We start from the raw sequence: 13,770 nt of genomic DNA, 5'->3' as shown, positions 1-13,770 counted from the left end.
TGCAGGTTCTGAGCATGCAGACGTGCAGCATTTACACTGGTGTAACTTGCATCACTCTGTATCCCGGAGCAAGCTAACCCAGTGCTCCAAGGACTGAGCTTCTGGAAGCAGGGGTCTACAGCAGGCCCTACTACATCGCCTTACTACTGTCATGAGAAAGCTAGTAATATCCTGCTTGCGCTGTTCATGAACTACCCTGGGAAACACAGCAGAGTTGCAGACACACAGGCCATGTTTACAAGAGATGCTTACTGTGCAGTAGCTCTTTACTGCTGCACAGTAGCTTGTTACTACTGTGCAGCAGTGTCGCTGGGCATGAACCATGTGACGCTACTACGCAGTGGTAACAAGCTACGGTGCAGCAGTAAAGAGATATTGCCCAGTAAGCATCACTAGGCAACCGTGCCAGGACACAACTGCACAGTAACACTGGTTACTGCATAGACATTTAGTATGTGGTTATGCAAATGCAAAATGACTGTGTAACACCTGTGCAGTCAGTGCCGTGCATAAACGTGGCTACTATCTTGTAAACTCATGTAACTTATTGGGCTGTGTAGTTACTCATGACTTTGAAGGGTTACTTTACTCCACAGTGGAGTAACAGACACCAACCAGTGCAGAACTGTACCTTGTGTCTGCTCCACATTTACATCAGCATGAGGGCAGATTATACCAATGTAAAGCTGCTGTGTGTCTGCTTCCTGCAAGCAAGACAAATTACAGACATGGGTGGGATCTCATCGAGTGAAACGGACATACACACGCATGCGCACACGCACATGCGTGCACACACACACAGAGCTACAACCTGCATCTCCCTGGAGCCTGAACAGGACTCAGCAGAGTGAGGCAGCACAAAGAGGAGCTGGGAAAGAGTGGAGGGGGATTAGGGATCAGAACACACCAGCTGAAAGATGCAGTCAAAAGCATCGACCCCTGGAAAGCAGGGGATGAAACTGGACTACACACATGAAGATTCAAAAGGCCCCTTGGAGAGGAGAGAGAGAGAAGAGAGCTGCCATCCAGGTAGAGCAGAGGGCAACAGGGGAAAGCATCACAGGGACAGGGTGCAAAATTAGGTATGGGAGAGGCCCCACCCCCTTGTGCCTTGCCCCGCCCCTGGGTCATTACCGAGAGGCTGGAGCAGGCTCTCAGAGCAAAGGGGCCCTGAGCTAGTAGTCGTCAGTCAGCCGCTCCGTTTCAGACGGCTGGATCTTCATCTCCGCCTTCTGGGCCTTGGCCTCATACATGGCTCGCGTGTTTGCCCTCCGGAAGAAGCCACACTACAAGGAAGCAGGCAACACTAATCAGGGGTGGTGAGGTGGCCATCAGGAGGGAATGCTCCAGCCCAGAAGTGGCCGCATCTTGTGGGAAGGTGAAGGGTGGATCTCTGCCTGCACTGGGTCTCAGGAAAGCAGTGACATAATTCTGTTCAATGGACACGCTGTATGACCTCCTGGATCACTTGAACTTCACCCTGACCCAGTGCAGACTGGACTCTCTTCAGGGCACTGATGGTGTGGTGGGGGAAGGGGGACCACGCTGAAGTGGCTCTGCTCCCCTGGATCAGAGGTGCGCTTAGTCCAATGCAGCTTCAGGCAGAGCTGGTGCAACTTGGAGGTTACAGGAGGTATGTCCTACCACATCTGCCATTATTGGTGACATGCCAATTGCAGATGCTTCTCTGCACCCTGCAGCCCCACAGGCAGAGCTTGCAAGGAGGTGTGCAAGGCCCTGCCTTCAGCCTGGACCGCAGTTGAGCTGAGGCTGGAGCAGTCGTGTAGGCCGAGTGGTGGTAAGGAGGAAGCCCTGGGATTCTGTTGGACTTACAGCAGAGCAGCCCAGGGACTGCTCCAAGCTATACCCGTCTGCCGGGGTGGGGAGGGCAAGGGCGAGAAAGAGACCATTCTGCAGCACAGAGCAGCCTGGCCTGCCCTCCCCACTCTGGGACATGTGCTTGGCATGCTTCAGTGCGGGAGGGAAGGAGGGCTGTAGAGTGGCAGTATACTAAGGCAGCGCCCCAGGAACCCCGCTTACACTGGGGGCTCCCAGGCAGGCTGGATTTTGTTGCTCCCTGCTAACCAGAGTGGGGGCTGCTATCACTGTGCCTGCAAAGTGGTCAGCGAGGCTGTGGAAGCTGCCGCAGCACAGTGCCAGGGCCTGTGAGAGGTTATGTCTGCAGAGACACCTCCCATTGCACAACAGGCTCAGGATTCTTGCTGGGCAGGGACAGGGGCAACACAGCTCAGGGGTTCCCAGGAACAGCCCATGTTCTTGGCTCTGAACACTTAGAGGCAAACTGCTGAGACACCACAGGGTCAGGCGATTGCCCTGAAGATCCTCTCCTCCACCCCTGCCACTGAGGAGCAGCCTTGCAGCTCATCTCCTTCACAGCACATCAGTCAGCTCTGCCAAGCTAAGCAGGGTTTGCCAGAGGGGTCCTGGATGCGAGATAGCTAGGAAGTGTTGGTTATGTAGTAGGGGTCACTGCTCATGCTATACTTTGGCCTGGAGACGAGAAGCACTGAAATGTTGTCAGGCATGGCACAGAGGACCTCACTGAGTTCCCATGATGTTTGTGCTCGAAACAGGGCACTAACCCCACCCCAGCATGGCCGATTACATTCAAATCTCCCTAACTAACTCTAACTGCCTCTCTAGGTACGATCCAACAGCATAACCAAGTCCCATATTCCACCCCAGAGGTGGCTGTGTCGTAGTGGTAAGTGCCATTGGCAATGGGACACTGTGAGGGAAGGCTGCAGGGTTTCCAGCCTAAGATATTCAGGTTGGGAGCCTCAGAAGTAAGGGTTCTGGCCATGCTGGAAGCAGGGATGGCAATATACAATACTGCGTCACCAGCTGCTTAGGAGCATACATCCATCGGTGTCATAAGTATGCCAAGCCTCGGCCCAGATCCCAGGGAGGTGCCACTCACTCCTGGCCATTCCTGTATTCACCTGGACACAGGATGGGCACCCTCCTCCCCTGAATTGAGTCACTGTCCCTTCTCTCACCTTCCAGAGCAGGAGGACGATCAGCCCCAGCAGCAACAGCCCAGCTCCCACAGCAAAGAGCACCAACCACAGCGCAATCTCCGCCGGCTGCTCCTCTGTCAGCTCTGAGTCGATGTCCACAACGAACTGGAAGCCAAGCCACATGCTCAGATGGGGGCAGTTGTGAAGCTGTAACTACAGCTACTGCGAGGCAGCCTGCGTCTGAGTGCCTGACTGGCACTGGGGTATCCAGCAGCTCCAGTGCAAGCTGGGGGGTAAGCACTGGCTGCTGGGGGAGCTTCTACCTACTGAAGTCAGCAGGGGACACTGCAGTGGCTGTGGGGCACTCCCAGATACCCCAGCCATTCCCTGTAAGTGGCATTGCAGAGACACTGGCCGGGGATAATCCCAGCCTTTCCCAGCATGGGACACTGGATTTAAAAGGGCACATGCATGTTAATGGGCCCAACACAGCCGACTCACCTGCACTGTGTGGTTCTTCATGTTGATGGTGGCCACATTGGTCCGGAGGAACAGGGTGGCTTGCCCCTCCACCTTGATGCGGTCATAGCTGCTGTACTCCTGTTCACCCAGATGGACACAGGAGTGAGGTAGGGGAGGGTACTGCCCTCAGTACTGTCCAGGCTGGGCCAGAAGTAGCCCACAGCCTTCTCCCACCCGCTCTAAACCCACAGACCAGATGTGTCCAACTCCAAGCAGGTCTGGCAGGGGCAGGGAGAGCTTCCTCTGCACTGCCCTGCCCACCCAATCCCTGGGCATGGGCAGGGGGCACAGCCTCTGTGCATCACTCTGACTCTCACTCCCTCTGCTGAGGCTGCTGGGAACAGGGGCAACAGTGCCAGCCATTGGAGTGAGAGATGGACACTGCCATGAGGGACTAGGCCAAGACCTGCCAAACTCATTGAATACATGGCACGGAGAGACCCTTTGACCTGAAGACTGGGGCAGAGAAGCCAAGACACACTGAGGTCAAGATTTGGAGGGGATCACCTGGATGGCTGCCTGCGAGAGAGGGAAGACTCTCCCCCCAGCCTTGTGCCTTCTCTTGTAGCTTTTGGCCACTCCCTACCCTCCACCAAACTCCAGCTGGGTACCTGGGCAGTCAGACCCAATGCGGCCTCAGACTCTCCCCCTCTTCCCCTCACCCCAGGTGTCTTGAGGCAGGGAGTTCCACATAAGCTGCCCCCTGTGGAGTCATCGTTTCCTCTGGGTGCTTTGGGGTAACTAGGGGGTGAGCCTGATCTGCCTGGCAGGATCCCCCCATCCAGCTGGGTCTCTGTGAGGAGAGGAGCAGGGGCTGGGCACAGACCTCGATGAAGGTGCTGTTCCACACACGTGCTCGAATGCTGACAGTTGTCAATGTCCTGGTATCATGGAGGGGGCACTCAATCCAGATGCAGCGGGATGTGCCCAAGGCACAGCTCTGCAGGAAGGAACAGAGACTGCCATGTTAGTGGGGCAGCTCAGGCAGGACAAGCCAGTCTGGGGTTGGGTGGGCCTACAGCCCAGTGGCATGGGACAGGCTGGGCTTGGGGCCCAGTTAGGTGGGTTTGGTCTGGCCCAAGGACCAATGCGGTGTGGACAGGCAAGGACCCTATCATGATGCACTCATGCTGCTGTTATGCCCCAGCAGTGGGCTCCAAACTCCAGTCACTTACGGTCCTGGGCAGGGGTAGCAGCTCTCTGTCCATGGAAGACACTGCTGCCAGCTCATGGGCTCAGCCATAACTGTGCAACTGTGTCATGGACCCTTTACGGGCTCCAGCAAACAGATTTGCCCTTCAACTCCACCATACAGGTTGCGACTTCTGGGACACAAGGGCCAGGATATCTTTCTATCCCTCTCTCTGGAACCATAGGGCAGGGTCAGTACCAGGGGTACACTCTCCCCATGGTCAGGGAGGGCTCAGCCTGCTGTGGGGCAGGGAGTGGGGGACTCACCAGTTGCGCTTGTGACCTGGCTTTCTTGGCAGCAGCTAATGTGATGGGGAGCTCGGTGTGCAGTGCTGTCTCCAGCTCGCGTCTCCGCCGAGGTGAGGAGACATTGTCCAGAAGCTGTAGAGGAACCGAGCTAGTGAGGGCCCCGCCAGACACACAGAGCCTGCCCCCAGCTTCCTAGGGCAGTGAAGACCAGCAGTGACCAGCTGACCACCTTGCAGGGCAAAATCACGGCTCTTGTCATGAGGCAACTGCAGTGGGACCATAGGCTGCCCACCCTGCCTACAGGTTAGTGCTGCCTCCTGCAGGCTGCCATGTGCCATTGTGGGGCTGCTGAATGCAGCTCAAGGAGAGAAAAAAGAAAGGGGAGGGGGAAGAAAAAGGGAGCAAAGGGCAAGAAGAAGGCGCGAGAAGAGGGAAAGAAAAGAGGGGAACAAGACAGCAGGAGGGGACCAGGTTACCAGGCCACAGTCCAGGACTCACGGTGAGGTTGAGGGGGTTGATGACATCCCCCGGCGGCTGGCAGCGTCTGCTCTCATTGCCTCCGATGAGAATCTCAGTGGGGTACAGCAGCCACTTGCCATTGGGGATCTCATAGGGCCACTCGAAGCCCAAGATAATGGTGCCCAGGGAGCCCAGCATCTCCCCCTTGGTGCTCACCTGCAAAACAGAGCCTGGGTGGGACTCAGGCCCCGACTTCTCCCTGCAGCCCCAGCCCTAGACCAGGAGCAGCATCCTTACCTTGAAATCAAACCTGACAGGGCTCCCAACATCAGCCTCTTTTTTCATGGCCGACTCCCCCACCACTGTTCCACTGAAGTACGTCTGCACCTGGGAAGGTGTCCTGTTAGGGGCAGAACACATTTTATGAATGAGGCAGCAAAGGCTGGGAAGGCACTGCAGGGGGCATCTGATGGAAACAGATGAGTCACAGATTGCTAGCCAGTCTTGCTAGGGTTGGCATGAGGCCAGGCCAGGGTGTGGGGTTGGGAGGCTCCAGCCAGCCATGAAGTAAGAGCCATGGACCGCACACACAACAGTATCCTGAGTAGTTATCCCAGCAGGCACTGCCTCAGAGAAGCTGAGCCCTTTGGACCTCAAATCCTGCCCCAGCTCCTCACGGGGATCCCACTCTTGGGAGGGGCAGCCATGGGGTCCAGTGCAGAAGCACTCTGATCTGCACACTCTTGGCAAGGCCAGGTACTTTATTGAGAAGAAGGTGCCAGGGAGAGGCTTGGACTCATGAAACCAGGGTCTGATTGGGCTGGGGGATGGTGGGGAACCCAGAGATACGCACACGGAGAGAGCTGGGTGGATGGTGTAGTCAAGCAGCAACTCAGCCCACACTGGCCTCAGGTCCTCCTGGTAGCTCAGCCTGCCGGAGACAAGGCAGAGGCCACATTACATCAGTCTATACCTCAATTCTTGCTGCCAGGTACAAGGGCTGAGACACCCATACCTGGCACTCACAAAACAGACCCGTGCTGCAAGGGGAGGAGCGGGGCTCAATAAGGGGTGCCCTCTGTTCTGAAGTAGTGCCCACCCTCATACCCTAGCACAGCCATCATTCAGAGTTAGTCCTGGCCCCTGCTGAACAGAAAAGATCCCTTGCCATGTTTGTGCCCCTTTTGAGGCTGCCCCACTGTGCCCCTTTTGGGACTATCCCACCAGTGTCAGTGGGATGCTGTGTTCTCCTAGAGCAGTGGGAGCCAACCTTTGTGGGCAGGTGTGCTACAAATTAAAGCTCCATGCCCTCCCTAACTACCACTTTGATTTCCTTCCCCTACCTGATTTGCTGCTCTGCTTTCTGCTTCCTGCCTGGCCTGCTGCCATACTGCCTGCCTCCCCACCCTCCCCCTGCTCTGCCATGTGCCACATGCAGGGTCTGCCCATGCCACTTGTGGCACCCATGCCGTAGATTGGCCATCCCCATCCTATAGCATTGTATAGCGCCACTAAGCGCTGTTGGTCTGTGGTCACACTTCCCCAGAGGCAGCTGCCAATCTGCAGTAGGTCATTCCTGGGAACATGGGGCAGCATGTTGTGAGAAATGGATCCTTCACAGCCGAGAGGCTGGACACTGCTTCCTACTTCTCTACCCTGACAACTGTTTAACCCATACCCCCAGCCCTGGAGCCAGACCCAGTTCTCTCCAGCCCTGGCAAGGGGACTCACGTGGACAGCTCGAGCTCCACCATGATCTCCCGTGTGTCCAGTGTGATCCCGATGGCCTCAAAGGTGATGGTCAGCTCCATCTGGAACAGAGGGGACAGATGCTACCAGGCTGGCATAGGAGTGGGTGGGAGGGGGCTGGGCCTGCAAAGATGCTACCAGGCTTACCCAGCAAAGCTGCCTGCAGTATCTGTCGTGCTGCAGACACAGCAGTCACCCATCCTAGGTACACCGCTGCAAGGTCTTGATCCCAGGACCACAGGGCACCTGCAGCCACTCACAGACTGCCTTGCCCCCTAAAGGGGCTCGCTGTGGTGCAACCCTCCCCCCTCAGTCATCCCCACTGGTTGTGTTCCTGCCCCACGCCCAGGGACCTTGGCATCCCTGCTGAGACAGAGTCACCTTCTGGTTCCTCTTGAAGGGGTTGCCCAGCTCACACAGCACTGTCTCCTCGAAGGTGCAGGCACCGCTCTGGGGTGGCAGAAGGGAGAAAGCAGGCCTCAGCAGGACTTCTCAGCCTCAGTCAAGAGCCCCCTGGCCCTCTCCCAGGAGCAGGTCACAACTCCCAGCAGCTCCATTCCTGTGCCCCACACCCCACCTGAGCACTCAAACTGTGATACGCCCCATCCCAGAGAAGGCCCCCTGCCCCACCATACTCCCCTCTAGGGAGGGGAAGCCAGCCTCATATCCTAGCCCTGGTTTCCCCCTGGGTTAACCAACCCAAGCTAGCGGTACAGCCTGCTTGCAAAGCACCATGGCAACTATGTGCCCAGCCATGGCCTTCCCTAGCCCTGCTTGGAAATGGTGCCCATCAGTGGAGCAGAGCAAGGACTCTGAACCCCATATAGGAAATCAGCCCAGAGCTTGGGCAGACAGACAGACAGAGGGTTCATCTGTCCTGGGGCTCAGGTCTATGCTGCCCTTCTACACAGTGTCAGGGGGTGAGGCCTGGCCTCTGCTGGACAGTAAAGGGGATGGGGATGGGTCCTTACAGGGCGGACAGAGGAAGGCAGCAGGGTGGGGGGCACAGTAATGTTTAGCAGGGCCTCGTGGGCATCCTCGCCATTAGCCTTCGTCGTGGGGGTGTTGGTGATGACCACGCTGAGATGCAGCTTCTTGACGTCCCGGCTGTACTGTAGCATCTGGGTCCCATTCATCCTGTGCCAGGGAAACATCAGCATGGACTTCCTCAGAGACCTGCCAAGAGGGGCCTCGCTGGCTGGGGGGTGAGGGGGGGGCCCCTTACCACAGAAATCACAGGGCTGTAAGGGACCTCCATAGGTCACCTAGTCCAACTTCCTACATGACAGAATCATCCTTATCCAAACTATTTCATACAAATCCATAACCTAACCTCTTTGTAAAACTAGTATCAACCCTGACACAACACAAGACCTAGCACCCTAACCTGCCATGGGTAAAACATGGCAGTCAATACAGGTTTCCCTTGCTTTATGCTGTACATGCGTTCCTGGAAAACAGCACATAACTTGAATTCGCATAAAGGGAACCCACTTTACAATGCAACACATAGGGACAAATTCCAAGACCTCGACTGTACTGACCCCCAGACCCATTTCTACCACTTTTACAAGACAATTTTGGTAGTCACCAACAGCACACAGTACACACAAGCACAGGGCACTATCATAATGGGGATGGCAACTACAGAAACACGTCGCAGACCATGATCAAGGAGCACAGATCCACAGAGGTGACTATAGTTTGGTGTGCATCGCTCCCACAATGCACCGCACAAAGCAGTTAACTGCTGGCTTCCACCACACTAATTGCATCAGAGTGAATTTATCTCGCATATAACAATTTTTTAGTATAAAAAGGGTTATCACATAAGAGTGAATTTGCATATACAGAACCCGCATAAAGTGAGGGAAACCCGTATCCTGCTTCTATAAAAGGTTATAAATATGTGCTTGAAGAATCCCTGGCAGAGCGCCAGGCCCCCTGCTACACAGAAAAGCAAAACCCCCCAGTCTGTATCAATCTGACCATGGGATGAAATACCTTCCTGACCCCAAATACGGCAATTGGTTTGACCCTGAGCAGCAGGCCAGGACACTTTAGCCAGTAATCTCTGGCTTTAAATCACAGCAGGAGCACTGGCACACCCCAGTCAAAATCCACAGCCTTGGCTGCAGCCAGAATCCAATGGCTCTGAAGAAAGCTTTAAAAAGCCCCACACCTAACACAAGTAGCAGAAATGGAGGGGCAGGAGGGGCATGGATTCCCTTCCAGCCCAATCCTACAACCCACAAAGCCCAGAAGTATGTGAAATAGCCATAGTAGAACATAGGCACAGCGGGGCCTAGATCATCCCCAACCAGTGACTGTCCAACCTCTTCTTGAACAGCTCCATTAAGGGAGAGTCCACAGCTTCCCTAGGTAGTCTGTTCCACTATTCTAACAGTGAAGACATTTTTCCTGATATCCAGTCTAAACCTACTTCACTGTAACCTCAAGCCAATGGCCTGCATCCTGCTCTGATGACAGTCAGATGGGAGTGGAAGTGTGACACACAGGAAAAGAGACCCCCGCCCCTCACACAGATGGGGCTTGGAAGAGACCCCCTCCCCCATCCCAGGGTGGGAGGTTAGGCAGGCCCGAGCCAGCTGGGGGCACAAGGCTGGGACCCCCTCCCCCATCCTTCACCCTGAGGCTGGTTCCCTTGAATGCTTACTCCTTGTGCCCCTCCAGGACCCTTATGGAGCCCACCTCTTTCATCCTCACCTGGACAGCAGTTGGCCCTGCTCAGGAACAAAGGCGGCCGTCAACTGCAGGTTGCTGTTGCACTTGTTGTCAAGGCCACACTCCTTCTGGAAGTTGATCTGCAGGCAGGTATCCTTGGTGACTCCAGCCCCTGCCCCGCTCTGAGTCCACAGCCCCCCCAGTTGCTCCCCCAACACCTGGCACCCTGCAGCCAGAGCAGCTCTAACGCCCACCCTCAGTAGGAAGCTGTTATCCTCTTGCAGTTTGACCCCAGCAGCACCACCAGGACCAGCAGGGGGTGTAGGGCTGTTTCCATTAGCAACGGGCTGGATCAGCACCCCCACACACAGTGCACACTATCCAGAGCAGAGGAATTGGGGGGTAAGACAGGAAGTACCAGTGCCAAGGACACTGCTGCCATGCACTGTTTGGCCACCAGGTGGTGCCAAGGGGCTGCTGCAGGGGAGGTTTAGCATCTGGAGGGGCAAGATGGGAATGTCTTCTCCCCCACCCCACACTGGGGGACCCTCCAGGGTGAAGAGGATGCTTTCCATCCCCTGGGCCTTCACGTTCATGCCCTCACTGCTGAGGGCTCCTTGCAAAGTTGAGCCGTCTGCCAAGCTGCAGGCAGTTATGGTCCCAGGAGGTGGGCGGTGAGACGCATTTAACCCAAATACCAGGGCTCATCACTGCTGCAGAGTGGCAAGCCAGAGCAAAGCCTTGGAGTGGAGCCCCAAAAGCCTCAGCAGGAGGAACAGCGGCTCCAGCCCATGGCAAAGGGTTCTACTGCTGTTGTTTTACACGTGGCGAAACTGAGGCACAGAGGTTGAGACAGTCAGACTGACCCAGGGTCAGAGACGTAGAAACAGGAGCAGAACCCACAAGTCCTGGCTGCTGGTCTGCTGCTCAGCCCCTATTCACACCAAGCCAGCGTCAGAGCTGGAAGTGGAACCCAGAATCCTGGCTCTGCCCCCTTCCCATACCCCAATCACAGCATCAGAGCTGGCAAGGGAACCCAGAAGTCCTGCTTCCCTGTCCTTGCCCAGATGCCAGCCACACAGGCCTTTCCACCCCACACTCTGGTATGTGCTTCAAGCAAGCGCCAACAGGCTCTGCTCCCCTCTGCCTGGCCCGGCCCTGTCCAGCCACTCCCCACTCAGGCTGCCCCACCTCAGTGTGGTTCTCCCGGGGCTGGTCCTCATTCAGGACAGGGTAAGCGTTGAGGGAATACAGTCCCAGCTGGAAGTCCCGTTGCTTCTCCTCCAGCGAGTAGTTCATATGCAGAGCAATGGGGTGCAGCTTGTCACGGATATTCTCCTGCAGAGTGGACAGCAGGGGGCAGTGGCTGCTGCTGGCTGGGGCACCCCCCCCCCCCCGCTGAACCAGGCCTGCCAACAGGGACATCCTGGAAGCCAGGTCATCCATACATCCCTCACCCCCAGGGCAGACAAGATCCCTCCCCAGCACACTCAGCCCCTGTCAGGGGTCCTTGGCTGCCAGCCACAAGGGGACAGTTCTTCTCCATGTGCTTCCCTGTCCACTGTGTCTGAACCACACCAAACTCATCACAAGTACCTCCCTATTGGGAGGGGGTGTGCAACCACCTGGGGTCACCACAACCAGTCTGGACACTTGAACCCACAGCCTAGGACATGCAGATCTCACAGCCCATGGACCCGGCCAGCTATATGGAATTGAGGAGAGATAAGAACCCATGGCCTGCTGGGTTACAGAATCAAAGAAAATTAGGATTGAAAGGGAACTCAGGAGGTCTAATCCAACCCCCTGATCCTAGCAGGATCATCCCAGTCAAGGCTTTGTCTAGGCAAGTCTTAAAAACCCCCAAGAATGGAAATTCTACAATCTCTCTGGGTAACCTGTTCCAGTGCTGTAAACCCTCCTGGTGAGAGTTTTTCCTAATATCTAACCTAAATTTCTCTTGCTGCAGTTTGACACCATTGCCCCTTGTTCTGTCATCCTGCACAACTGAGAACAGTCCAGGTTCCATCTTCTTTTGAACCATCCTTCAGGTAGCTGAAGGATGCTATTAAATCCCCCCTCAATCTTTTCCCTTCTGCTGACTAAATAAGCCCAGTTCCCTCAGCCTTTCCTCAGAAGTCATATACCCCAGTCCCTGAACCATCTTTGTTGCCCTCCACTGGACACTTTCCAATTTTTCCACATCCTTTCTGTAGTGGGGGGCCCAAAACTGGACACAGTACTCCAGATGTGGCCTCACCAGTGTCAAACAGAGGGGAAGAATCACTTCCCTCAATCCGCTGACAATGTGCCTACCAGTCCAGCCCAGCATGCCATTTAGCCTTCTGGCAATAAGGACACACTGCTGTCTCATATTCAGCTTATAGTCCACTGTAACCCCCAGGTCCTTGTCTAAGGAGCTGCTACTTAGCCAGTCAGTCCCAAGCCTGTACTGGTACATGGGATTGTTCTGTCCTAAGTGCAACACTTTACACTTGTCCTTATTGAACCTCATGGGATTTTTTTGGTCCAATCCTTCACTTTGAGTTGCTCTGAATCTTGATATGCCGCCTGTGATTCCTACCCCCCTTTCCCACACCCCCATACACTCCATGCGCTGGGCCCATGGTACACCCCAGCCCAGCTCTCTACTCCCAGGCCCATTTTGTGCCTGGCCACAAGCTCTCAGCAGGGCATCACAGAGACCAGGCAACCTGTGCCAGCCCCACTGCCATGCCTTAGCAAAGCAGGGTCTGCACCACCCTTTTCTTACCAGCAGGAGGAGCTCCAGGTCCTGGCACTTGGTGTCTGGCATGGAGAAGACGCCCCTGTACACAGCAGAGTTTGTCTCAGCAAATCTCACCCTGATCGGGCGCCGGTCCCTATCAGCTTCTAGAGTGTAGAGCAGATCTGCAGAGAGAGGGAAAGCAGAGCTGGAGATGGTGTTGGCATGGCAGCACTGACTCTGCAGAGTGGCAAATGCCTGCCAAGATGCACAGTGTTCTTCACACCATGCTTGCACACATACCACTATACACATGTGTGCACAAGCCAGTGCGCCCATCCCATTGCATGTCCACCATTGCACAGACATGCACACCTCTGTGCATGTTCACATTCAGACCACCACATATCTTGCACATACCTGTGCCATCGTGTGTACATGCACCACAGCATGCACTGCATACCTGCTTGCACACCAATGTACGCTGATACATGCATGCACCACTGCATGCATGACTTCACACACCACCCCACTGCTTATATTGCACATTTGCGCACACACACCACTGCACATTTTGCAGTGTACACTCAGTGTTGTTATTACTTAAATGCATGGACACACATCACCCCCTCCCAGCTACAGAGTACCCCCTCCCTCCCTGACCCACTCACTAATTTGCTCCTTGTATCGGGGATCTCCAGCACTCTGGTTGTAGGAGAAGCAGACCTGCACCCGGATGCTGCAAAGGACAGAAAAAAGAGTCAGAGGGACAAGAGCAGCCAGCAGAAACCTTTCTGCTCTGGCACCAGCCATTGAACTGCCTAGCCGCCACGTGCTTCAGGATCACCGGGCTCTCCCTGGCCATGACCTGCACAAGCAGCACCATGGAAAGCTGCACCTTGGGGCACCACCCCACCGCCAGGTGGGCAATCATGGGAGGAGGCAGCCCTTACCAGGAGTGGGGGTTGCACTTGGCTGGGTCTACCAGGCTTGGAGTCACTGTAAAGGTCTTGTTCAGGATGTTGATCACAGGACGAGCTCTACCACAGGGAGAGACAGACAAAGGGAGAGAAAAGCATCAGCTGAGCACCCATCAGGGCCGGATGACTGTTTTTGTCACAGAAGTGACCCCCAAAATCTCCAGTCACCAGTGTCCAGGGTTGCTTAGCTCCCCTTGTTCTGCCTGTGGGGCTGTCCAGGGCACAGTGG

The 13,770-nt window shown here is 55.5% G+C and overlaps 1 protein-coding gene across 1 annotated transcript in view; it reads right to left on the bottom strand.

Annotated features, from left to right (window-relative positions):
* ITGA3 (integrin subunit alpha 3) overlaps positions 1-13,770 on the bottom strand; it is a 42,415-nt gene that overhangs the window by 1,656 nt on the left and 26,989 nt on the right. Inside the window, 16 exon segments of the mRNA XM_090041676.1 lie at positions 1,135-1,286; positions 3,021-3,146; positions 3,483-3,581; positions 4,330-4,443; positions 4,962-5,075; positions 5,442-5,618; positions 5,700-5,802; positions 6,256-6,333; positions 7,134-7,213; positions 7,533-7,601; positions 8,123-8,288; positions 9,879-9,976; positions 11,028-11,174; positions 12,610-12,746; positions 13,233-13,300; positions 13,515-13,601. Of these exon segments, the coding sequence (XP_089897802.1) occupies positions 1,176-1,286; positions 3,021-3,146; positions 3,483-3,581; positions 4,330-4,443; positions 4,962-5,075; positions 5,442-5,618; positions 5,700-5,802; positions 6,256-6,333; positions 7,134-7,213; positions 7,533-7,601; positions 8,123-8,288; positions 9,879-9,976; positions 11,028-11,174; positions 12,610-12,746; positions 13,233-13,300; positions 13,515-13,601 (1,774 nt within the window). The 3' untranslated portion in view covers positions 1,135-1,175.

This window comes from Crocodylus siamensis, chromosome 4 (assembly GCF_052110815.1).
Source record: "Crocodylus siamensis isolate JL-2025a chromosome 4, ASM5211081v1, whole genome shotgun sequence".
NCBI classification, from domain to species: Eukaryota; Metazoa; Chordata; order Crocodylia; family Crocodylidae; genus Crocodylus; species Crocodylus siamensis.
Note: the sequence above shows the minus strand (reverse complement) of the source record. Positions and strands in the feature narration are given on the sequence as shown.